This window comes from Centroberyx gerrardi, chromosome 10 (genome assembly GCF_048128805.1).
Source record: "Centroberyx gerrardi isolate f3 chromosome 10, fCenGer3.hap1.cur.20231027, whole genome shotgun sequence".
Lineage (NCBI taxonomy): Eukaryota > Metazoa > Chordata > Actinopteri > Beryciformes > Berycidae > Centroberyx > Centroberyx gerrardi.
In genome coordinates, this window is record NC_136006.1 from 4,556,177 (window position 1) to 4,581,557 (window position 25,381).

Consider the following 25,381-nt stretch of genomic DNA (forward strand, 5'->3'; position numbering starts at 1 on the left):
AAAGAAAAAGTGTATAGTTTATAGATTAAGTTAAAATGATCATTAGGCTGGTTTGACTCTTTATGATTGCTGATTGCTTTTTATATATATCAGGATATTTGCTTTGAAATGTAGTGAAGTGACTTTACAAGATCAGATCAGTTTTACGGCTTTGTTTTGAAATTCAGAAGAGCCACTTTACAAGGTTCCCTGAAAAGGAAATACGAGTAGCTCTAAAGTGTACTCAAGTACAGCGGCTGAGTAAAAGTACTTAAATACTTTCCGCTCCTGAGGACGACACAAGGCCAGCGGCCTCAGAGCAGCCAAATCAAACAAGACTTGATGTTTCAAGGTGATGTCTGTCTGCTAGACGGCCAAATATGTTTTCATACCGAGAGGAATTGTACGTGGTTCATGGTTTGCCCAATAAATCGTACACCAGGACACATGGCCGTTGATGGACGCTCTTGAGTGTTGCACCTTTTAGTTACTGGACAGTGTATCTAACCAGTAGATCGCCTTATTGTCACAGAAATATCCAGAATTACATATGGCTGCTGGCCCTGTTTTGAAGTTGAAGTTTGGGTTGAACCAGGCCCTTCCGATCTTCAGTCTCTTGATACAGAGCTATTTTGGCTTTCTTTTGAAGATTGTTTACATGTAGATGATTTACTTTGTTTAAATAAACTACGGTACACAATTTCAATTAATATAAAATACTTAGATCACATTTTATTGTAAACAAATACCACAGACTTCATAGTTCCAAGGATACTTTTGCATCATATACTCATGCAGCTGTCCATTTTTCTGTATTTGGAGACCTTGACATAGCAGACAGTGATATCAGGGCTTCTGCTGTCTTATCAGGAGGGTGAAGGATGAGTGAGTTTCAGCATCACATCACTTGCAGGTCTAGGGTCTAGACTAGATATACTGAAGGCTGTGTGTGTGTGTGTGTGTGTGTGTGAGAGAGAGAGAGAGAGAGAGAGGGAGGGGTGACTTGTTTCCAGAGTATGCTTAAAAATATGTAGCTATTGAAGCAGCTGCAGTTTTTACATGTATTTATGTTGTTGCTACACTCAAATTGTTTGGAAAATCCTGTGGTCTTAATGGCGGATGGGACTTGGACCTTGGCTACCAATGAATGCTCCCTTTGTGTGTTTGAAATGAAGACAATTACCAGAATCAACATTTTATTTGAATCTCAAAACGCAGCGTTATTGATATAAATATACAAACCAAAATAAACCAAACCCTTAAACATAAGGGTCAGTTAGCATTGCTTTGACAGTAATTGACTGAGCTAGCTTTGGTGCAGAAATAAAATCCAGAGGCTTCTAGTTGTCCAGCCTCATTTGCTTTTTACAGTATCAACGTCCCCTCAGTAATGACTTGGGATCTTCCTCCCTCTAAGCCTTAACCACACAAGCTGAGGGGTAATTTCAGCCTTCTCATCATGGCACTGAAGCTGGAAAAAGGAGCTGCAGACAGTGTGAAAGTACTGGGACAGTGAGCTAAAGTTGGTCTCTCTTTGCCGATGTCATTGTTTTAGTTTGTTTTAACATAGAAGCCATCGAAGGCCCATAATCAAAAAATCCCAGTCTATTTTACTTCATATTCATCTTTTCATGTGAGTATCATATTACATTGTAGATGGGTAAAACGAAAAAATGGCCGATGTAAAGGGGAAATGAGTAGAATTTTTGCTGCCCTTTAGCACAAAATGACCATAATAAATTTGTGGGGGGTTGATGGGGTTGTTGATCGATACCAATGACTCGACAATTACTTGGCCAGGTGCTGAGATTTCTGGCTTTCCGACCCGTACCCGTTTTAGAATAAAACTTCCCCTCCTGTTGGAGTTTCCAGACCAAGTTCCCAAACCAACTCCGACCCCTTGCAGCGTACTCACATTTTCAACTGCTCATTGATGGTTAGGACGGTGCTATGAGCGAGCGACCAGCGTCACAAGACATTTCAGCTACAAAAGCTAAAAAGCCTCCTCAAGCCAAAAAAGCAAATGACAAAGCAGTATTATTATTCCAGTATTCAGCATGGTGATATTTTACCTCCCACTTCTCCTAGTGAGTGACAGGAGGAGTGATTGACAGGATGGAGCCACGCCTTTTGCCTCAGACTTCTCGTCATTGGTCGGATGGGTTTCCACACATTTCACTTTGAAATGAGAATAGCAGAGGAACGGGGCGACTGCTGTTTCTGAGATTCTGACATGTTATCCTGCTCGTCTTTGGCCACCATAGCCTGCGATTTATTCTTTTTACTTCTAAATAAATGTTAATCCATAAAAGTTCCGTACTGCAGCTTTAATGCCCTTTTAATCTCACTGTCCCAACACTGAACGGTAAAGTCAGGACTTGCCTCTCAGCTCTTGGCAGTGGGCAGCGGACACTCCTGTATCTGAGCCTCATCCACCGCGCCCTCGGGCAGGTGAACGGTCATCGTACAGGCACGGATCCCCCCCAGGGGCTCCAGGACGTTGAAAACCCTGTCCCACACGTCCCGCTCCGGATCGTACCGCTGCACGATGTCAACCATGCACCTGCTGTTCCAGGAATAGCCTCCCACCACGTAGATCTGCCCGTTAAACACCGTCACCCCGACGTCGCTCTGGCCCCGCGGCATGGGCGCCACCACCGTCCACTGGTCCGTCTTGGGACTGTAGTACTCGCAGCCCAGGACGTCGTCGTAGTCGCTGCTGCCCCGGAAGTGATTCCCGCCCATGACGTAGAGGCGGTCCCCTACGGTGCACATGCAGTGCAGGCCGCGGAGCTCGGTCATGTCCGCCCGCCGGCTCCACGTGTCGGTAACCGGGTCGTAACACCAAAGCTCCTTCTGGAACGTGTCTCTGGTGATCCCACCTGTGTGACAGAAGGAAATGCAGCGGGTTTTATGTCAAAGATATCTGGCCATAACAGAGCTCACAGGTGCTGCCAAATCTGTCATATGGTATCTTATATACAGTAGTTTGTTATATAGTATATACTGTATGTTATGGTGAATATGGGAAAATGGCAAATGTATACATGTACCGGTAAATGTTTACATTTGCCAACTCTGTGGTAAATAAATAGACGGTAAAGACGTAGGTTTTGCAGAGGAAATGTGTGCGTCTGTAGTTGAGCTGGAGGCAGTGGGAGGACACCCTCCTACTGCACAAAGCTTTACTGTAGGTTCTGAGAGACAGATATGTGTTTGGTCTGAGGAGGAAGGAAGTGGTCTGGTGCTGTAAGCTGAAGGGAGCTGCGACCATTAACACCCAACTTCACCTGCTGTCTTTCACCATTGTGCTTTTCTTACTTAGGTAACAGGTATTTTCCACAGTGACAAGCATGTGTAGATAACGTTAAGTAGCCGTAACATTAAATGTTCAAATTTATCCATAATAGTAGGTGAGTTAACATTAGCCAAGAAGCCATCCAGCTACAGCATTATTGGTTTGTGTTAGCCTGGTTGTTGTCAAGCTAGTTCATTAGCCTTGCTAGCTAGTTGGATAGCTAATGGCAAAAGAAACATCATCGTAGTAACGTCATTTAATAATGTGGATGGGCATTGTCAGTTGTTTTTTTTTAATTGTTTTTTTTAACCGTAGATAGCATAATGATATGAATTTAAGAAATTTATTTCTATAACCCCCAACATAATGTAGAATGGGCAATATCATGTATTGAACTTAATTGTTTGAACTCTTGTCCTTTTAGCATTGAATGGGAAAGATCAATGTCTATTTTTGAAGTAAGTCAGTAACTTTTTTTCCTAAGTATTTTTTAAATTAGCTACTTTTTACTTTGGCTGACACTGATTTTTACACCACTACTCTAAGTAAAATTTCAGTAAAATAATAGTACCTCTACTTTAGGATATTTTGGTAATCTCTCCACCCCAAATGATAAGTACTTGGAACAAACTAGAACTTGGTTAGTACAATAATAGTACAAGTCGAAGGCTCACATTAAGTTTTTATTATGATTTTGCAACTTGAACAATGGCTGGTGGAATGGAATAAATAACGTCAAGTAAATATGTTGTGTTGAAGCACAGCGTGTGTTATATTCTGTTGTCTGTATATATAGGCCTACATGTATTATTTTTTCCATGGTCTCTCAGCAAGATAACCCTCTAGCAGTCAACACGCAAGAACATGAAACTAACACAATACCGCTTCTGAGAGCTGTGGGTTTTAATCTTGTGAAAAAGACCTGACCCACTTCAACCACGGGTCTTTGTGTTTCCTGGATTCTTGGTCCCACACATGCAACTTCAGTTTCTGCTCTCAATGTGAGCAGCGTAGTTTCTCGTCCAAGGTTGCTAAGAAACTGCCCGAGGTTAGAATGAGAGCAGCTCAGATACACGACATGAGAGTATGCTGCTGAACGAGAAGTGGTTTCAAATAGGTCAGACGAGCGAGCTTTGTCAATTGTAATTCACCGCCGCCCCTATATCAAAATGTGCCAAAACAAGTCTCGGTGTGAGTGCATCGAAGCCCTAACCCTGGTAGTGTTTGTGCCATGCTGTACCTTTTTTCCAACCTGACAAGAAGAAAATTCGGGGACAAAGTAAACCAAGTGAGATAGTAAGTCTCAATCGTAACTCCAGTCTGTGTGAACGATGTTACATTACCTGAGACATACATGAGGTCCCCATGGACTGTCCCAGCATGCCCGTAGTGGGGCTCCACCATGTGAGTCACAAACGTCCACTCATTCTTCCTCAGGTTGTAGCACTCCACCGTGTCTGAAAAAAAGGGACAAAGAGGCGTGACTGCATCTTTCCAAGGTATATTAAAGGATTATTCACTTGTTCACTGAATTCAAAAAGTTATTATAATATATAAAGCTATTAGATCAGCCTGAGGCCTGACATACAGTATGTGTTTGTTTTGTGTACACTGTAGATATTCTAAATCAGATTTACTTTTACTCACAGTACCTACTTTGCTTATTACTACTTCAGTAGTAGTAGCAGCAGCACTAGTAGTAGCAATAGTAGATATAGTAGTAATAGTAGTAGTAGCAGTAGTAGCAGTAGTAGTAGTAGAAGTAGTAGTAGCAGCAGCAGTAGTAGTAGTAGCAGTAATAGTTGTAGCAGTAATAGTATCTGTACTGTACTATACTGTACTGTATTATCCACTATTAAACTAAAGTATTAGTATGAAGTAGCGTCGTGCTCACCGATCTCTCCTGAGGCGTTCCTGCCCCCGACTGCATACAGCTTCCCCTTCAGAGCGCTGAGGTGGAAGAAGGTCCTCTTCTCGTTGAGCGAGGCGATCTGAAGCCACTTGTCGAAGCGCGGGTTGTACCGGTACACGCTGTCTATGGCCGTCTTACCCTTGGTGTCATACGTGCTCTGGCCTGAGAGGTGAAGAAGGGCCGGTGATGAAGTGGTAAATACAAAGGACGGTAAACTGTGACCTCCAGTTGGTGATCATTTTAAGGCAATATGAGCAGAGATAAACTATATTTTCAGAAAAGCATTAATATATGCTCTTTTTTTCTTTAAAACACCCTCTCTTCATATAACTTACATTTATATTAGTCTGAAAAGGTTTATCTCTATTTTGCAAATAAAGAGGTGGGTAAACTGAGCTTAGGTGGTTTTACTCTGAACCATAGTGGAAAAGTTTAGTTTGTTGTGTTTCCGTTCTCTGGTGTTCAAACCAGGTAGGAACACATGAAGAAATAGCTTGTTTTGCTAGGCTTTCCAGCATGAGGAAATGCTGGCTAACAGCTGTCTCTTTATACCCATAAACCCTTGCATTTTAGGGTTGTTTCCTGTAGTCACTTTGGTTACATTAACATCTCTTAATAAACCACACTGCAGTTTGCCAGGACTTGGACCGAGACTCACATTTTCAGGAGTTTCATGCAGTTATTTGGTGTTCAAATGGCCTTGTTCTTGCCTGCCCAATTAAACTGAACTAAAGGAGTGCTACAAACATGCTGGGTACGCCCCAGGAGTGTGTACAGTAGGTGGTAGATGTTCTGACCTCCAACAATGAAGAGGAAGCCGCCCAGCAGAGCCACGCCATGCTGGTAGCGCGGCACCTCCATGGGCCTGAGGGCCCTCCAGTGGCCGCTCTCCTCGTCGTACAGCCTCAGCTCCCGGCTCACCACCAGCTGCTGCCTCATCACCCCGCCCAGAGCCAGCAGGCGCGTGGCGTCAGAGCGGATTTGAGTCCTCTCGGTCTGCAGGGCGGGCTGCAGGAAAGGCATCATCTGGTAGTTGCTGGCCTCCAGCAGGAGGTTCACGCAGGCCGTCTGGGAGCGCATCATGGGCTCGTCTCCCTCCTCGTCATCCTGGGAGATCTGTATCAGCTCAGCGGGGCTCATCAGCGGGAAGCGGATGTGACGCATCAGGGCGTAGATGGAGGAGCGGCGTTTGGGGGCGTCGTGGTCCAGCCAGGCTCTGGTGATGTGGTACAGCTCCATCTCAGAGAAGCCCTTGAGGGAGTTGCTGGCCAGAGCGTTGGCCAGGCTGGTCTCCGACAGCTGCAGGTAGCGGTCGCTCTGCACCAACGATGACAGGTTCTGGCTCACAAACTCACCTAGGTTTGAAAAAACAATGACGGAAGATGAACCTTTATAACTGAATTTTCAATTTTTTGCGTTTCTTTAATCATGGTTTGGGACCCAAATGGATCCCTGGCAGTTTGCTGGTGGTCAGTAGTCTTGTTTTAATGATCATCGGTTTGAGGAAAAAAATATTTTTTGTCTAGGGCTGAAAGGGTTTAAGAACCTCTGGTGCAGAGGCTCCATGCTGATTACACCTATCACATCATCTGTTTAAATATAGATGTAATAAAAATCATTATTTTGTTATGCCGTTCTCAGATTAGTTTCACCTTACTCACCTATGTTCACCTGGACGTCCTCCAGAAGAAGGTCTGCAGCAATGCGCTCCACCTCCACACAGTTATCAATAGTGATCTGCATCACAGACAAGAAAATGGATGGAATACATTAGTGTCATTTAAAAAATAATCATCCGCTTTGCTCTGCGTGACATGCCCTATTTTGTTCCTCTAACCTATTACCATTCACATGCATGGCTCACTCACTCAATGTTTTGTGGTAAACTATAGTTTAATTACAGTCTGGTAATGCATTATATTGTAATTTATTCCGTTTTTCTTTTCGCTGACTGATGTAAAGATGAAATTGGAGGATTAGTTGAAATTCAAGACATTTCAAGCTTTTAAGCACTTTTTCAAGGATCAGTGTTTTGGACAGTATGTCAGTTAATCGTCTTAAAATGTAAAGAAGAACATAATTGCAACTAGAATATAACATGCTTAATACACACAAGACGGAGAACGCTATAAGAAGAACGAAACATAGATATTACGAACAGGGAGACAAGGCGGGGAAACTTTTAGCTTGGCAGATTAAGAAGGAGGAGACAAATATGGCAATATATAAACTCAAAAAGGATGACACATTTACCAGTAATCCTGGCGAGATTAACAAGGCTTTCTTGAGCTACTATCAATCCTTATACACATCACAAGGATGTGACTCTGTGAGCATAAAACATTTTTTGGACAAGCTTGATCTTCCTGCACTATCAGATTATAATAAGGAGACATTAGAGGGCAGTATTACAAAAGAGGAGGTGATGAAAGCCTTAACCTTACTTGCCTCAGGAAAATCACCAGGTCATGACGGATTCCCCATGATATTCTACAAGGCATTTAGTCCCAAACTGATAGAAGCTATGCTCACAATGTTTAATTATGCCATAGAAACAGGTAGACTCCCAGAGTCATTGGAGCAAGCGCTGATTATTGTTTTACCCAAACCAGGCAAGGATCCCAAACTTTGCAGCTCGTACAGGCCTATTTCAATTCTACCCAGTGAATATAACATTTTCTCTAAAGTCCTTGCTCTACGACTTGAGAAAGTTCTTCCTGACACAATCAACATGGACCAACCAGGATTCATTCAGAATAGATCATCAATTGACAATGTAAGAAGATTTTTCAACATAATCCACAGCTCCAAATCAGACCAAAACCCATGTGTCGTGGTGTCGCTCGACGCGGAAAAGGCGTTTGACCGCGATCGAGTACTTGGAAAGAATGAACAGAGGTCCCAAATTCACCAACTTGGTCAAATTGCTCTATAGACACCCTACAGCACAAATACAAACTAATAAGGACATCTCGTGGGTTGTGGGGGATGGGCTTTGGGGGGTTTGGGGTGGGTGGTGGTGTTAGGGAGGGAGGGTTGGGCTGATCTGGCATTTATTTGACTGTATTTTTGTACTTTGTTGCTTCTTTCAGCCCAAGGGCTGCTATGTTACAAAACCAATAAAGATATTGTTGAAAAAAAAAGAAGAACATAATTATTTGCCATCAACGTTTATTTGAATCCCCTCACCTCGCTGCTCAGCAGCTTGTTACAGAAGCCCAGGACCGGCAGGACCTGCAGGAAGTTGGCAGCCTCCAAAGTGTCCTGCAGGTTGGCCATGTTGAGGCTGACTCTGGACGTGTAGATGAAGTCTATGATGTTCTTCAAACCCGTCTTAGTGACGCCGTGCAGCTTGATCTCTCTCATCTCCTGCTCCCTCATGCCCCCTGAGTAAGAAAAGACAAGTAAAAAGAGACAAAGGCAAAGTGAATGAAGGATTTAGCATAATTTCAGGAGATTTGTCTTGTGCACAGTCAGCAAGACAAAAAGTGCTGACGCTGTAAAGCCAAACAGCTCAAACATATAGCTTTCAATTATGTTGGGAGGGTAATGCTGACTATGTAATGAAGTGCAAACATTTTCTGTGAAGTTGGAACCCAGGAAGGGAGGAAGTTTAATGCAGAACTAAGTCAAATGGCCAATATGTAGTTGTCTGGAATAACTTCCTCTTTTCTTCTACTATCTGTGAGTGTTTATCTGAGAGTGAAAGTAAAAGAAGTGGCACACTGAACACACTGGTATCTTACAACAACCTTCTCCATTGAAGCATTGCATTAAAAACAAACCACAAGGGAGAATATGTATTTTCAGCATCTGTTGTGTTTTTTCCTTTATTTCACCATGAGTTGAACATAAAAGCTGATGTTCCCCATTTATCTTCCCCTTGACCTGAACCTACAGAGAGAGGGTAACTCACCGGTGAACATGGCCTTGAAGTAGTCGCTGGCTGAAGCCATGATGACCCTGTGGACGGGGAAGGTGTCGGTGCTGTCCCCAGGAACCAGGAGGACGTCACACAGAGTCTCATCTCCCCGGAAAGTCTCGAAGCCCTTTGGAAAGTCAACAATATTTGGCATTAATAGTTTGGCATCAGCAGCAAGGCTAGACTAAGATATTGTTACATGCAGCATTTTAACATCAATAAATCATTACCACATTAATCTTCAGACATTGCTGAGAAGATTGTCAGCCTCTACCAGATTCTACTCTGCATTTTACATTAATTGCCACCTGGTGGATCTGGAGGGAAATCTGCTGGATCGCTTTACGGCACAAAACAGGAAGAGGTTCTGTTCTTCCAGAGCAAACGGAGCTAAAGCTGAAAGAGTTTCTGGCAGCAGATGGTGGAAGGAGGGAAAGGCCGATTGAAAAATTCACTTCCAACATGTTGATCCTCTTCAGTAAAGACAAAGAGAAACTTTTGACTGAGGATGTTGGCTACTTTTATTTTTGTGCCTCAAAATGAGCTCATAAACCTGAGCCATTCAATCACTCAATCAGTCCATCAGTCCAACAATTGATATATCAAATGATTCATACAATAAATGTACCAGAGCTTTCACTGTGCTGTACCTGCAAGATAGCTGCTCCATGTTCACTGCTGCTGAACACCCTAGACAGAGGCCGGGGGGGGAGCCTTGGCTTCAGGGCCACGTCTGGCCGTTTAGGGAGGCCAAAAGGGGCTGGAGGCTTTGAGGCTGGAGCTGGAGCTGGAGCTGGAGCTGGAACTGGAACTGGAGCTGGAGCTGGAGCTGGAGCTGGAGCTGGAGGAAAGGGCCTGTCATCTAGGAAATACAGATGGAGGATAGTTTTTGCTGTCAGATGATACTGTTTCTGCTGCAGATAAATGGAGATACTCTATTCTTTTCTCTTTTTTGTGATGCTATAGATCCCCCAAAGGAGACTTTCATCTTTTTATTATTACTTCAGCAGGGTGGATGCTCTGCTGAAGGGGCCTTTTGGTTGGATGATGGTCTACCTAATCCCTATGCCACTATCACTATCACCCTGCTAGTAATAATCTAATCTAGTCTAGTCTAGTCTAGCCTACTCTCTATTTCCATTTATTAGTACTTTGGACTCAATCTCATCATCATTTGTCATCTTTTTATGTATAAAATTCATTGTAAAAAGTGAAAGGTGCAGAGAGTGGAAACCTTGTTGAGCGGGTCTGTCGGGCGGAGCAGCAGGTCTCTCCGCCTGGGCTGGAGGTCTGTCTGCCTGGGCCGGAGGTCTGTCCGCCTGGGCCGGAGGTCTGTCCGGCTGGGCCGGAGGTCTTGGAGGCTCCCTGGACTGATGCCTGCTGCCCAGACGGGACAGTCTCCGGCTCAGCCTGCCTGGCCCGCTGTCATCTCCACTTCCCCTGGAAAGGAGGAAGCATGGCGTAGTTTAAGAATGGACTGTGCTTTACTGTACCGTCTTGCATCCCCGCTGAATTAACACTAGAAAGGCCAGGCTGTTGAACTCCGTTCTGTGGCTGAAGCGACGTTCAGAGGCATCGGCCTTTCCAGAATTACAGCGTTGATGTCTGTGTCCCATGCCCTCGAAATATACACTATATTATGGGGAACAATCTTGTAACATTATGATGAAATCTTGAAATCTGAAGAATGAGCACTGAAACATTGAATCCCAAACCACCTTACCCCATCTGATTGGCCTCTTGGGGATGTGGACTGTTGTTACGCCGTGAAGATTTCCTAAATGCAGACAAGAAGAAGAATTTTTATAGAAAAAATAGATTTTTGGACGGCACCAAATGTGCTGTTTTGATCCCAGAACTACGGGAACGTTTTCCAATCTGTGACTCAAATCGGTCATTTGTTGACCCAAACTAATGAAAGGTTATTATTACTTTAGTTATGTGGGAAGTCACCTGACATGGCCTTGTGACCTATTATGACAGTCATTGGCCCTGATACGTGATGCTCTCTGCCTTATCAAACTTGACTTGAGGCCTTTTCCAAATCTTCAGGGTCTCCTGGTAAAATTGGCTTACTAATGTTAGACCAAGCAACACATATTTTAATAAAATGTAACTTTTAGAATCAGTTTGCACTGCTTGGTACCACCTAGCATGGTCTATTTTGTTGGTAGAAGATGAAAGAATAACAGGCGAACCAGTTATAAAAGTCAACATTTTTTTGATTATTCTTTGTGGATCATATTTTTTGGCCAAATTTACCAGTGGATGCTTACGAATTGGAAAAAGTATTAAGTCATATTCTAAAGGTTTTATTTCTGTTTGCCAAATAACAAAGCAACAGTAAATGGTTTGGTGTGATGTTTGGCATACAAAGAAAGAAGGAGAGAACGGTACCTGTTGGGGCTTAATAAACCTTTAAAGTGGGAACCAAAAGTCTTAATTTAGCTTGTTTCATCAGTACTATATGAATCATTAGATCAGGTCAGTGGGCCACATAGACGCTTCCTGGTTTCTTAGTTTGACTGTTTGTTATTTGATTCCTGTGAGCACGCTCAGCTCAGTCTAGATTTGCTGGCGCTTTATTTTACAGCACGGTACCTGAATACCTGAAATGTATTTACTGGTATTTGCTGAGTACTACAAACACCTACAATGCACCTTCAATGTTAAACCATAAGTACCTGGTTTTACAATTTGTTACCACATACTTACCTTGTAGGTTCCACATAATACACATGTTAATTGCTTGTTTTTTCACCAGCAATCACTACTAAACCCTGCTTTTTACCACACTGTAAAACAAAGTGCTACCCAAGTTGTCTCACTTGGTTACATCACATCATTACACTACTTGTAATTTCTATTGTTACACTATTTTCTAAGTTAATTAGTAATTAGTAATAGTTAGTAATTTATCTTTAACTTGTTCGTTGGACCCACAAAGATACCCCCTCCGCTGCACATCATCTCTGTGGTTATCTTGATCTTATCTTGCTTTGTCATGGCACCTATAGTTGTACAGTATTATATCTTAATGCTCTGGTGTTTGGTTAGTGATTTAGACTTCCTGATGACAGTCTGATAGACTGGAAGGTTAAAAAATATATCTGCAATCTACGAGAGAGAGCACATAGCGTTCTGGAGTCTCTTTTCTAAGATTGTGACAATTTTTATCTCCTACAAACTCGTACACAGAAGTTGGTCGGGTGTGAAGGCCCATGTGGGTTTTAATAATGTATAACAGAGGGATTTGGATGTACAAGCTCACTGCTAATGTTTTACTACTTCTGACTGAACTCTGTGTCCTCTTCAACGCGCAGGCTCTATGTGTTTAGAAGAATAGCGGATTAAAGACTTGCATGACACTCAAAGGAACCTGAAAAGTAATCACATAATGTTGCATCTTAGCTTTGTATACACTTTCATAACATACAGCAGTGCCTAAAATCACTGGATGCTTTGTTCTAATTTAAAAAGCGAGATAGGAGTGGGCATTTAACTTGGCACATATAGTTTAGAAGGGAATGCCTTTAATGATATGTGCTAACTAACCGAGGATATGCCACCAATCTTCAACTCCTCACCTCTAGCCTGTTTCTCAACTAACTGATGTAATATGTAACGAACAGATGTTTTAGCTCAGTGTTATGCACACCTTCCTTAATTTAAAATGTGAATAAAGTGATGCAGAGTGCTCCTGCAGATTCCTGTAGTAACTTATTGCTTCGTACACTCACAGGTGCATGACATGTAACTGAATGTAAACCAGGAGCAGAGCGATGCCCGGGGTCCTACCTGGAAGAGATCCTCCTCAGCAGACTGGATCTGAGGCCTCCCTCCAGCCTGCTCACCAACCAGACCCGCCAGATGAACGCGGAGCAGAAAATGTCTGCTGCAGTGCGCCAGCTGGTCGGAGAGTCGCAGCGTCTGGGTGAGCATCGCCGTTTCCCTACCTTAACCAAGACCTCAGTCACTTCCTGTGTTACTTCTCTTTCTTGCTCTGTTTTTCTCTTTCCGCATCTTGCAGCTCCGCACCACAAAGTGTCACACTTGTGATGAGCTAAATGCTGCAAAAAACACCCAAGAGCTGTTTTTAAGGCTCTTGAAGGCTGCTGAAGTGAACAGACATACTAGGCTGACTAGTTAAGTGAACTTTTTGTCAATAGGCCCAAATACAATTCTCCAGTTATATTTATGCTTTTTGGTTGAAATTGTCTTCATATTTGTGATTGAGACGAGCATTATTACCTAAATGGAGGAATCTACAGCTTCATATAGTTTAGCATTCATTCTTTAATTTGTTTCTATTCCCATCTGTCCTTTCTGTTGGATGAAAGCTGATCATTGAAAACAAGTAACACTGTCAAAGAAACCTTCACTGTCAAAGTGAAGACAGTAGGCAAAATGTTCTTTGAGGTTTGACCTTTCACTGTGGGAGTTTAGTTTATAATTCACTGTGTTTTCTGGATGGAATTTGGCATGTATTCAGAAAACCCTTCTGAGTAGCTGTATGTAACACTCAGCTTCATTTTGCTTTGTCCTGCTCATTGTGGAGTCGTCACAACATCAACAGATCTTGGATCAGGGGCCATAAAACACAGGAGAATCTCAGTTTTCCCCCTTTTCTGTTTTTTTTTTTTTAAGATTTATAGCACAGTTGCTATGATCAAGTGCTCTCAGCCTGGATCACAATTAATAACTATGTCCTCTGCACTATGTGCAAATATGTGCAATTATAGCCAGTGTTGAAATCCCCCCCAACCTGAATCTGTCCTGCTTTAATAGTGCAACATTTTCCAAGTAATTTGCCTTCAGTATAAAGCGAGGATGTAAAACGTTGGACCTCTAAAACAGCTACATGTGTACTGTAAATTCAGAAATGAGAATACAGCGCTACATCAGCTCAGCAGGCATTTATTCACCCACACGCTCTTCATTCAAAACCGTAGTGTATGTCATCAACCTTTGCAGTCATTACAATATAACCAAAAGAAGTTTGCAGGTTTCATAAAAGCTCACCATCCTCCCCAATCCAAAAGCAAACACACCTTCCTAATTCACTTGCTAAGTCTGCCACCGAACCCACGGCCGCCCACCTCTGCTTTCACATACACAAAGTCAGCCCTCTCAGAAACACTGTCACTCTTACACTCTCAGATCAGTACATGTTGCTTATCAGCCATCAAGAGATACACATGAGCCGCGGCCTTCTTAGGAGTTTCATATCCAAACAGCCCAGCTAAATGACAAATCTCAAGCGGCTGCAAATTATGGAAGTTTATGAAATGCTTGCACTTATTGTTGTTTTTGCTTGTAATATGATAAATACATGATTTTGAGCTGAATATCTTTCAGTTGTTTGTTAGATTGGCGTCTCAGGCTCTTGCTCAGTAGTTGTGGTTTGATTCTGTCGTCAGTCCTGCTCAGTAGTTTGTCGTCTTCCTCCTCACTGCTTCCCTCTGCTGGTGTTTCAGAGTTTAGAGAACTGAATGAGGTTCCTGTTGATCTCAGCCACGTTCCTGCACCCTGGATGAGACAAATATAGAAAATTATTGTGTTAGAATTGTGTTGTTTGAGTAGAGATAGAACATTGCTGCATTTACACTACCAGTCTAAAGTTTGGACACACCGCATTTTTCTGTGAAATACGACAAACTGTGAAATAACACAATTGGAATTATGCAGTGACCAAAAAAGTGTTAAACAAATCAAAACTATCTTATATTTTAGATTCTTTAAAGCAGCCGCCCTTTGCCTTGGTGGAAAGGCAAAGGCTTTGGAAAGAAATTCATACATAGGATCAACTTCACTATTTATATTTGTCTAAGAAACACATTTCAAGCATTTAAGCAGAAGCCTTTAGATCAAAATGGCTTTAAGAGAATGAAAAACACAGAACATTCAGCTGGGTGAGGTGCGTCAAAACGTTAACGGTTAACGATAATTCGTAATCCACTTTTCTGTAAAAATAAACTTTGTGCAAAAATACATCAGTGTGGTCACAGTGTGGTCAGTATCCAGTTTCCCCATTCCTCTGAATTGGACCTGTCTGCTCCGACTCACCAGATAAAGCCATGGAAAGGCGGAACTCGTCGTTTAAGATTTGCAGTACTTCCCTCACTCCTTCCTCACCCTGAAATGTCGAATAAGAGCAAAATTTACCAGAGAAGACAAAATACAATGAGTCATCCAGTTCACTAGAAAATCAAAACCAACATGAGTCATATATCAGCTATACTTTAGAAAAATCCACTTTTATTCTCTTCTAATGAACAAGTTAAACCTGCCTACATTCTTACAGTTGCAATTCATTCATTCATTAACTGATAAAGACAATAATAATAATCACCATTATCAATTTCTGTTAAGTCCCATCCCGCCTCCACATACACTATAATTTCTCCAGTACACTTACAACAGGTATTCTCATGCTCCTATTCAATCACACACACCAACAGCCCCCAAACACACACATAAGCACCCACACACACACACACACTGCAATGCCACCGCACTTATTACACATTCATACACAAGCACACACACACACACACTGTTACGCAATGGTCAGTGTTGCTGTCACCTTGTAGGCGAGGCCCCATATAGCCGGCCGGCCAATGAACACACACTTGGCTCCCAGGGCCACGGCCTTCAGCACGTCACTTCCTGTCCGGATCCCCCCGTCCAGGTAGACCTCGATCCGGCCCTGCACCGTGTCCACGATCTCAGACAGAGCATCTATCTGTTAGGAACAGGAGAGGAACTACAAGAACTACTTTTACTACGACTGCTGTTACTACAACTACTACAACTATAACTGCCACTGCTCTTAATACATAATTAATATTAATAATATTGATAAACAATAATAAGGTAGTAATGGTGTTAGTAGCAGTAGTTAATATCTAGACACACACAGTATATAGAAGTCATATGCTGCTACACTGTTGATACACTCTCCAGGAAAAATGACAAAACTCTGTATGAGTCAGTGTATTTTCTCATTTCCACTTGTGTATACACTCTTATTTAAACATGATAGAAGTGGGAAGTAAAGCACATACGGTTATATAAGGATGACATAATGTAACTGCCGAGTGAAAACCTCATATCATATGACAAGAAACAGCCGTTTTCAAATTGACCACCGTCCATTTTTTACTTTATCCAATGGGGTTTGAAGGGGTTGTAAGCCTAAGAGGTTGCAAAATAATGAAAATCACCAGAATTACAAGTTACAATTACGAGTTACAAGGTTTTCACACGGCAACAACAATATGCGATATGAGCACAGTGAGTGAGGCCTCCTGTACCGTGGCGGGCCCTCCGTCCAGCTGCCTCCCCCCGTGGTTGGACACGATGATGCCCTGGACGCCGTGCTCCACGGCCAGCTCGGCGTCCTCCTTGGTCAGGATGCCCTTGATGATGATGGGCAGGCGGGTGAGCGTCTGCAGCCAGTACACGTCCTTCCAGCTGATGGACGGGTCCAGGGTGTTGGCCGGGATCCCATACTCCTCTGGGCCTGCGGCCTCCTGCTGAAGATGAGATAGGACATCTGCTACATGTACATGTGCTGGACAAATGTAGTTTGTTGTCTATTACTAACGTTACTACTGCTTCTACTGGTACCACTACTACTGGTATACTACTACTGGTACTACTTTTTGTTATAACTGCTACTACTACTAATACTACCACTATTACTACTACTACTACTACAAATGCTACCACTGTTACTGCTACTACTACTAGTACTACTTCTCCTAATACTTACCTTAGCTTGTCTTGTCTTGACCTGTCTTGTTTTCTCTATTCTCTTTCTCTGTTGTCTTTTCTTGTTTTCTCTTGTCTTGTCTTCTATTGTCGTCTTGGATGATCTAGTCTTGTCTTGTTCTTTCTTGTCTTGTCTTACCATATCTTATCTTACCTTGTCTTGTCTAGACCTGTCTTTTTTCTCATCTTGTCTTGTCTTGTCTTACCTTGTCTAATCTTGTCTTGTCTTCTGTTCTCTCGCCTCACCTGTCTTGTTTTCTTGTCTTATCTTGTTTTCTTTTGTCTTTTCTTACCTTGTCTTGCCTTGCTTTACTGTAGCTTGTCTTGTCTTGACCTGTCTTGTTTTCTCTATTCTCTTTCTCTGTTGTCTTTTCTTGTTTTCTCGTCTTCTATTGTTGTCTTGGATGATCTAGTCTTGTCTTGTTTTTCCTTGTCTTGTCTTACCTTATCTTACCTTGTCTTGTCTTGACCTGTCTTTTTCTCATTTTGTCTTGTTTTCTTTTGTTGTGTCTTGCCTTGCCTTACCTTGTCTCATCTTGTCTTGTCTAGTCTAGTCTTGTCTTTGTTTTCCTTGCCTCACCTTACCTTGTCTAGACATGTCTTGTTTTCTCTTGTCTTGTTTTCTTTTGTCTTGTCTAGTCTTGTTTTATCATCTCTTGCAGTATTTAATCTAAAAATTTACCGTCACCTGGAACACTCCATCAAAGTTCTTGACCTTCAGGTGTGGCGGCAGCTTGAACTGGTTGCGTATGTCGTTGCGACGCTTTCCGGTGTAGGGGACGTCGACGGTGAGGACCAGGGCCTTGTAGCCCAGCGCCTCCACACGGTGCACGATCTGCTCCGACAGCTTCCGGTCCCGGTACACGTACAGCTGGAACCAACGGTAGCCGTTCGGCGCCGCCGCCACGATCTCCTCCACGGAGCAGGTGGAGTACGTGCTGGTGATGTAGCAGGTGTTGACTGCCTCCGTGGCTGTGTGTGTGGCGGGGGCAGGACAGAAATTGATTAGGGTTATATTTATTACTGGGTCATTGTCAGTTGATTGATTAAAGCTAAACTAGCTGCACTAGGCAAGATTTTTACAGAAAAATCCACCTGTCTGATCAGTCTGAATCAGAAAGTAGGGCTGCAACAGAGAAGAGCGCCCCATCCCCGCTAACTGAGACGCTGTAGATTTGTCCTAATTCCTTTCTGGTATCAGTAGGGTAACTGGCAGGAAATCTTCTCAGAAAGTGACGAATTGAGACTTTAGAGTGAAATACAAAAGCTGTCTCCTAAACAGCAGCAAGTGAGCGCTCTGTCCGGAGAAAGCTGGACTCAATAATGACGTTTTAACCTGCTGCCAAAAGATTTTACTTCAGCATCTCCCTCCCTACCAGCAACTAAAGAAGAAATTTAGGTCTGAGAAGTTTAATGATGTCACGTTACATAATTTGTGGGTAGTGAAGTCCCTCAAACTTTCAGAAATTTAAAAACAGTTATCTCCTGCTGCCACTTGGGCCCGCCAAAGTGCTACCTAGTGCACTACAAGTGCTTTAATTGATCAACTGCAATAACAGTTAAAATTCAAATTGATAACAGACAGTTTCAGTTGCTCATTAGTAGAGGATTGAAGTAGCTTTGTAGCCGAGGTGAGATCGACTTGAGTTGTTGCTTGTACAGGAAAAGGAGAGAGTAAGACTCGCTCAGTATCTTCTCTTCTTGGGCAGCACAGGATTATTGCAATGTTATGCTTCCATCTAGTGTTGGCAATGGATAACATGTAAGGTAATATGTAGGCCAGTAGGATGGTTAATATATACTGTAAGCTGGTTGTCAAGTTACATCAGACCATAACAGACTGTTTTGAACAAAACAAAAAAACAACAAAAACATAAAACTTACAGATTCAAAAGAATGATATATAGGTGTCATTAGGTCTCACTTACACCTCACCTCTAAATACTGACTGTACCAGCTCTATTGAAATGTAGTGACACACACACACACACACACCAACTGTGGTGAGTGGTGAGTGTACATTAACCCATCAGTGTGTACATTTACCCTTGTCCGCACATTGACCACAAGCTATTTACACATTTACATACACACACAGACAGACACACACTCCTCACCCCGAGCTGTGGCCACCTCTCCTTCATGCCAGGCCAGGCAGTGAAAGGCGGTTGGTGCGATGCCCACTGGGAAGCTGATTTCCGTCCCCTGCACTGTGGTGCGGGTGTCGCTCACCGACACGTCCCGCAGGATACGAGGCCTCAGACGGATCCTGAGCGAGGCAGCGAGTGAACAGTGACATTGAAGTATAGTATAGTATAGTACAGTATAGTATAGTATAGTATAGTACAGTATAGAGATAAACATGTGCAATCATGACTGAAGCCAGTCCAACATTTTTGTAGTAGGAGGTATGAGGGTCCCCTCAGATAAACTTGGCCATTTAAACCCAACGTCTTACAATTTTACAACTGATTTGCATAATGTATGTCAACTGAAGCTACAAAAATAACTTCCAAAAAGACTTATCTTAAAATTAGATGTGGGGATTTGCCAGGAAGCTCATGAAGAGTTACTGGTTATAGAGAAATTTTAGCCCTGTTCAAGGCAACTTACTAAATACCGTATGTCTGTATCTGCAGATACAACAGTATGTAAGTTAACAGTGTTGAGCAGAGAAAAGCTGCAGAACCAAGACTGTTGAGGAGCTTCTCTTCAAAATATCATTTAGAAAAAGGTAAACAAACAAATGAAAATACCAGAATTTTTTTTTTTTTTTTTAATGTTTTTTAAATTTTATATAAACTTTTTATACTTTATATTGTGAGCTCCGGTATAGGCACGACTCAGACTCAAGGCTTCAGCAACTCAAATTTGATAAAGCATTGCCTCTATTTGAAACTTCTCCCAAAAACCTTGTACCTGGAATTTTACCGTTTTAAGATGTAAAATTCTATAAAATTTAAATTGTAATTGACAGCTAACTTTGTCCTCCACGGAGGACCAGTTTCATGACCCGACCCTGCAACCATGCAGGCCTGTCCTCATATAACTGACATCAGTTTGACGATAACCATGAAGATAACTGTAACTATAAAAATATTTAAATTGTTAAATCGTTAAAAGTAGGATATCTGTGTTCCAACTACAACAATAACTATAAAAACATCCAAAACAATAACTATAACTATATTTTTTGGTTCGATCTCAGAGCAATTTTTTCAGATGCAGAGACAACGATAAAACATTGTCAACCAATCAAATTAAAGCTCTAAGACAGAAATTGTAGCTCACTGCGGTGACGCTTCATTTGCTGAGGAACTGATCAAGGATTGTAGTGTGAATGCTTGAGCAACAATGTATCATTCTAGTTTATAGTTATCTTTATAGTTATCTTTATAGATTTGAACGGGCCTTTATTTTATAACATAAAAGCTCCCTCTATTTTTTTTAGCTTTATTTTCTCTCAGTGTGCTGTGTGCAGGTGGACTGTCATCTTTGGTATTTACAAAAGGGAAAATGAGTATCTTTCAATCTTTCAGCCCTACTCTTCCAGCTTAAATCTTGTAGTCGTGGCGTGCTTGAATCTCTGGGTTAACCTTTTCTTTTCTTGTTACTTTCTCTCTCGTACCGTTTGTAGGCCAGTAGATTGTCATCTCTGGTGCAGCATTCGTCCGCTCCGGCTGCGTAGTAATCCCAGGTCGCCTTGGAGAGATGCTCCTTGGCATACTCCTCAAAGTCTGTAAGGCACACCATCGCCATCACTGCACAGCGACCTCCCTCTCTGTGTGGGAAGAGAGCTGATCAGTCGTCCGGTAGACTCTTACTGATATCCTCATGCTCCATGAATAGTAAAACAGGGAGGAGATAGAAGTCAGCCATCAACCATCAATACGAATACTTAGTTCTGACTGACTAATCAATATAACTCATACTTCAAGATGCAGGTAATGTGATCAGCATTTCCACAAATTACTGCAGATGACACTGCTGTGAATTTAGTGATACACAGCTATGAATTTAGTGATTTGACACAATGAAGACAAAGCAGTGGCTGCATTTAAATAACAGGATTATTTTACTGTAAGTGAATAATTATTAATTTTCTGAAAATATAAGAATTGAGAGCACAAAATAATCACTCTTCTCAGTATTGCACAGTGGTTGACTTAGTTAAACAACAAAGTCTCAGTTAACAGTTCTCAGTTAACAGTGATTCATGTACAGTATTTATCTGTCCAAGTAGGGATGGGACGATATATCGAAATTCAATATATCGCAATACAAAAATGTGACAATACGTATCGTGGGGCAGAAAAATGAATGGTGATATTAGCTCCATTTTATTCTGCTGTAGTAATCACAGATGAGACGCTTGACCATCACAATTTCACAAGCTCTCCATTCAAATTATATTATTTGCACTTTTTTAAATTATTTACATTCTAGCAGACGATGCCATCGCTAGAAAGATTTGTGGCTCAGAAATAAACATAATTCTGCAGTCAGACTTTGTCATTGAACTTTTGTTTATTACATCGTATTATGTTTGTATCGAATTGTGAACCCTGTATTGCGTATCGAATCGTATTGTGACATAAACATATCGTCCCATCACTAATCCAAAGCCTTTCAATGAGATTGTTAATTTGGAAGCAGAATCTGGTGAGAAAAACCACTGCATGCAGTAACAACAAACAAGCAAAGACTTTCACTATGAAAAACTACATGCAAGAAGTTACAGATTCAAGACTTACCACAGACGTTTGCTCTGTTTTAAACCATACTGTACGATGCATATAATAAAACACTCCTCACTCCTATATGAGAGATAGAGCCTCTCCCAAAATACTCCCAAAAGTACAACAGCTCTGCAAAAGTGTCAGCTGAAAGTTTGTCCCACATCGAGGAAGAACAGCTGTACTCTGAACTCCATAATTCATTAACTAATTGAGAAAGAAATGAAGCCACACCGCTCAGGCTAAAACCAACAACACAGCCAAACAATAGAGGCATGAGACCGGCCTGACACTAATTCCTATCATGTTACAAATGTTTTGGAATTACAAAACGCTGCTTGTTTTAATCAACAACTCACCAGTCAAGCTTCCACACCACACTTTAACATCAGAGCAACCGAAATGACTTGATTTTTTTTTTTTTTTTTTTTTTTTTTTTTTTATTGGAACAAATTCTTGTGTCCATGTCGATGCGTGTGTCCGCCGCAGCGCTGCTTTTGTGTCAGTCAGAATCAAAGTTTCATAGAGACGGACAGCGGCAGCGTGGCTGACCTGAGGCCGACCCCGGCTCTTATTGTGTTTCCACAAGCTGGAAATGTGCTGATGGTGATGCCAGCTATAGTGAGGATGAGAGGCGTCTGACATGCTGCACTGTGCTCCGGACGCCTACATACAGTACATACACACAGGCTACATACTAATACACAGGCTACATACATGTCGCTGTTGTCCAGAGCTGGAAAGTAACTAAGTACATTTACTTAAGTACTGTACTTAAGTACAATTTTGAGGTACTGGCACTTTACTTGAGACTTTCTACTTTCCCTCCACTACATTTCAGAGGGAAATCTTGTACTTTTTCCTCCACTACATTTATCTGACGGCTGGAGTTACTAGTTACTTTGCAGAATAAGGTTTTACATGCAAAACATACGATAAGCTCATAAAATATGTTGCATTGTTAAGAGTTTAAACTGCCCAACAGTATATGGAGCAGTTAGACCGACAACATTAAAATACTTCTTACAGGTTCATGCATCAATAATTTAACTCTCTGAAAGGGATCGTTCTGCAGGATGAGTACTTTTACTTCTATACTTTTACTTAAGTAAAATTTTGAATGCAGGACTTTTACTTTTAATGGAGTATTTTTCCATAGTGGTATTATTACGTTTACTTATGTAAATTATTTGAGTACATTTTCCACCTCTTGCTGCTGTCATGTGAAAACCTTGTAACTCCAATTTTGGTGATTTTCATTATTTTAACTTTGAGGATTACATGGCTCTCTATGGGTTGAACAACTTCTACGACTCTTGGTCTTATGAAACGCTTTCAGAACCCACTGGATAAATTCAAAAATGCATGGCAGTCAAGCTAAAATTAGGGCTGTTTGTCTTAGTTTCTCAAAAGCTGACATTTTAGAGATACAAGGTTTTCACAGAGATGAGATGTATTGGAGATGTATAGAGATGTATTGCCGCTGTTGTGTCAAAACCTCGTAACTCCAGTTTTAACTTCAGTTGAAGGATTAAGGCGCGGTCAGACTGAAAATTTGCTTTGCCAATCATGTGAAAAACGTGAAACCTTTATATGACCATAGACTCTGAAAATCATGCAAAACTTAATTCATAATTTTAGAAATGCCAGTTGGTCCAGTAAATATTCCTAAATCCTAAAAGTTGACATTTTGGAGATATGGAGGTTTCATCTGTCAGCAGCAATATGTAGACACATGATCCATATTGACATGCTACTCATTTTCAATTAAATTTCAGTTAAATCTATGTAGAATCTTTTTTTTTTTTCAGGTTTGCAAATGTAAAAAGTAAATTCCTCAATAGTGGGCCATGTGGGTCACTGCAAGCATGCCAGTTTGTATTCAATAATTATAATAATAATGCTAACCACAAAAAATGCTGTGACTATCGCTGTCATTGGAGCAACACTGTTTTGTCAAGAGGTTACAAAAGCTTTTTAAGTATTTTGAGTGTAAAGACAATCCACCTCACATGACAGTTAGTGGACACTGACCCTGTTTACCTCTGACAGTTTACTCACCGATTACAGCTTGTAATGCTCATTCTCTTTAGCAGAACTTCCACTCTCCTGGTAGAGTCATAACCTGCGGACAGACAGGAGGTCACTGAGCCAGTCACTTCCAACATTAGCACTACTACTGCTACAAATACTGCTACTGGTACTACTGCTACAAATACTACTACTGGTACTACTGCTACAAGTACTGCTACTGGTACTACTGCTACAAGTACTGCTACTGGTACTACTACTACAAATACTGCTACTGGTACTACTGCTACAAATACTACTGCTGGTACTACTGCTACAAGTACTGCTACTGGTACTACTGCTACAAATACTACTACTGGTACTACTGCTACAAGTACTGCTACTGGTACTACTGCTACAAGTACTGCTACTGGTACTACTACTACAAATACTGCTACTGGTACTACTGCTACAAATACGACTACTGGTACTACTACTACTATGACTGATGAGCATGATGCTACTTAATACGAATACTAAATAATACTAAATAAGTTAATAAAATACTACCAGTACTGCTGCTACTTCTACTGTTATTATGACTACTAGGACTACTACTACTACTACTACTACTACTACTACTACTAATAATAATAATACTTATAGACCCAGAGTCATTTAAAGAAGCAGACCTCTTGTCTTGGCGGCCCCAAATAAAAACAGATGCAAGGTCAAAGCCTGTAAATCTGATGTAGTCGCAGTATTTACAGTACACACAGAGATCTGTGTGAGCCACGGATTGTCTTTTCAAAGTGTAAATAGTTCAGGTAAAGCTGATCTTGTCTCCTCTCTTTTAACTGAAGAAATAAATAATATTTTTTATTGGACATAGATAGATGCAGACCCCCTGTAAAATATAAACTGCAGCAGACCTCCTGTAAGGGAACTGGGCTTGTGTCATGATACAGTTTAAGCTTTTAACTGTGAACACTTGAGGGCAGTGCGATACCGACTGAAATTCCATTCTTAACTTCACCTTCAGCGTCTCTAAAGCAGGTAAACACAATGTAAACACAAGCAGGCTTTCAGCTGGTGCGTGTGTATCAGTACTGTACTCCACACACTCATTGTCCCTGCAGATAAACAATACACACCTCTGATGTCACACTGAGCTGTAGTGTCGTAAGCACAATGAAATACTATCACACTTTACACTTGTGTGGCCTTTACAAGGTTCAACTAGAAGATAATGCTTCAAAAATACATTTTAGTATATTTACATTTTCAAAATGCCTTTTACATTTTTAAGTCATATTAAATATAAATATACTACTACTATACTATACTACTAAAAATATTTGTAGCCTGAATAAATTAAAATAACCAGTTATAAACATATTACAAATTTAATATATATATATTACAAAAATTGAAGTTTTTCGGTTGTCACTTTCAATGTCGAACTGTCAATTTTAAGTCAAAGTTAAAATGCATTACATTATATTGATTGAGCACTGCTGTTAAAGTGTAACGCCTACTTAATGATGCAGATTTACAGTAAAAAAAAAAAAAAAGTAAGACATTTCCAGTGTGATATGTTTAATGTAAGTCAGCCTTTGTCCTGTGTAGGTTGTGAAAGGTGTCGGTCATTTAGACAACCTGAATGGCTGCTGAAGCACATTGTCCAGGTACATTTCTAGAATACCTGCAGTGTGTGATTTAGGAAGGAATATTATTTTTTAATCTTA

The 25,381-nt window shown here is 41.3% G+C and overlaps 2 protein-coding genes across 3 annotated transcripts; both read right to left on the reverse strand.

The window, feature by feature from the left end:
* Positions 1 to 1,162: 1,162 nt before the first annotated feature.
* LOC139915431 (kelch-like protein 9) lies at positions 1,163 to 12,982 on the reverse strand. The gene is made up of 11 exons (XM_078286007.1): positions 12,910 to 12,982; positions 10,835 to 10,888; positions 10,346 to 10,551; positions 9,762 to 9,973; positions 9,106 to 9,238; positions 8,379 to 8,575; positions 6,851 to 6,926; positions 5,987 to 6,544; positions 5,172 to 5,351; positions 4,621 to 4,734; positions 1,163 to 2,861 (listed from the first exon to the last, which is right to left on the reverse strand). The coding sequence occupies exons 2-11, from the start codon at positions 10,837 to 10,839 to the stop codon at positions 2,365 to 2,367; spliced, it is 2,178 nt and encodes a 725-aa protein (XP_078142133.1). The 5' UTR covers positions 10,840 to 10,888; positions 12,910 to 12,982; the 3' UTR covers positions 1,163 to 2,364.
* Positions 12,983 to 14,584: 1,602 nt separating this feature from the next.
* Positions 14,585 to 20,664, reverse strand: hao2 (hydroxyacid oxidase 2 (long chain)). 2 transcript variants are annotated; one of them, XM_071904071.2, is made up of 8 exons: positions 20,516 to 20,646; positions 19,005 to 19,156; positions 17,628 to 17,859; positions 16,870 to 16,883; positions 16,428 to 16,669; positions 15,698 to 15,856; positions 15,178 to 15,247; positions 14,585 to 14,640 (listed from the first exon to the last, which is right to left on the reverse strand). In XM_071904071.2, exons 1-8 carry the CDS (start codon positions 20,644 to 20,646, stop codon positions 14,585 to 14,587), a joined length of 1,056 nt encoding a protein of 351 aa, XP_071760172.1. The 2 variants fall into 2 exon arrangements, with proteins under 2 accessions (XP_071760172.1, XP_071760173.1); XM_071904072.2 differs by lacking the exon at positions 16,870 to 16,883 and having other exon boundaries at positions 16,428 to 16,649; positions 17,576 to 17,859; positions 20,516 to 20,664.
* Between the last annotated feature and the right edge of the window lie 4,717 nt (positions 20,665 to 25,381).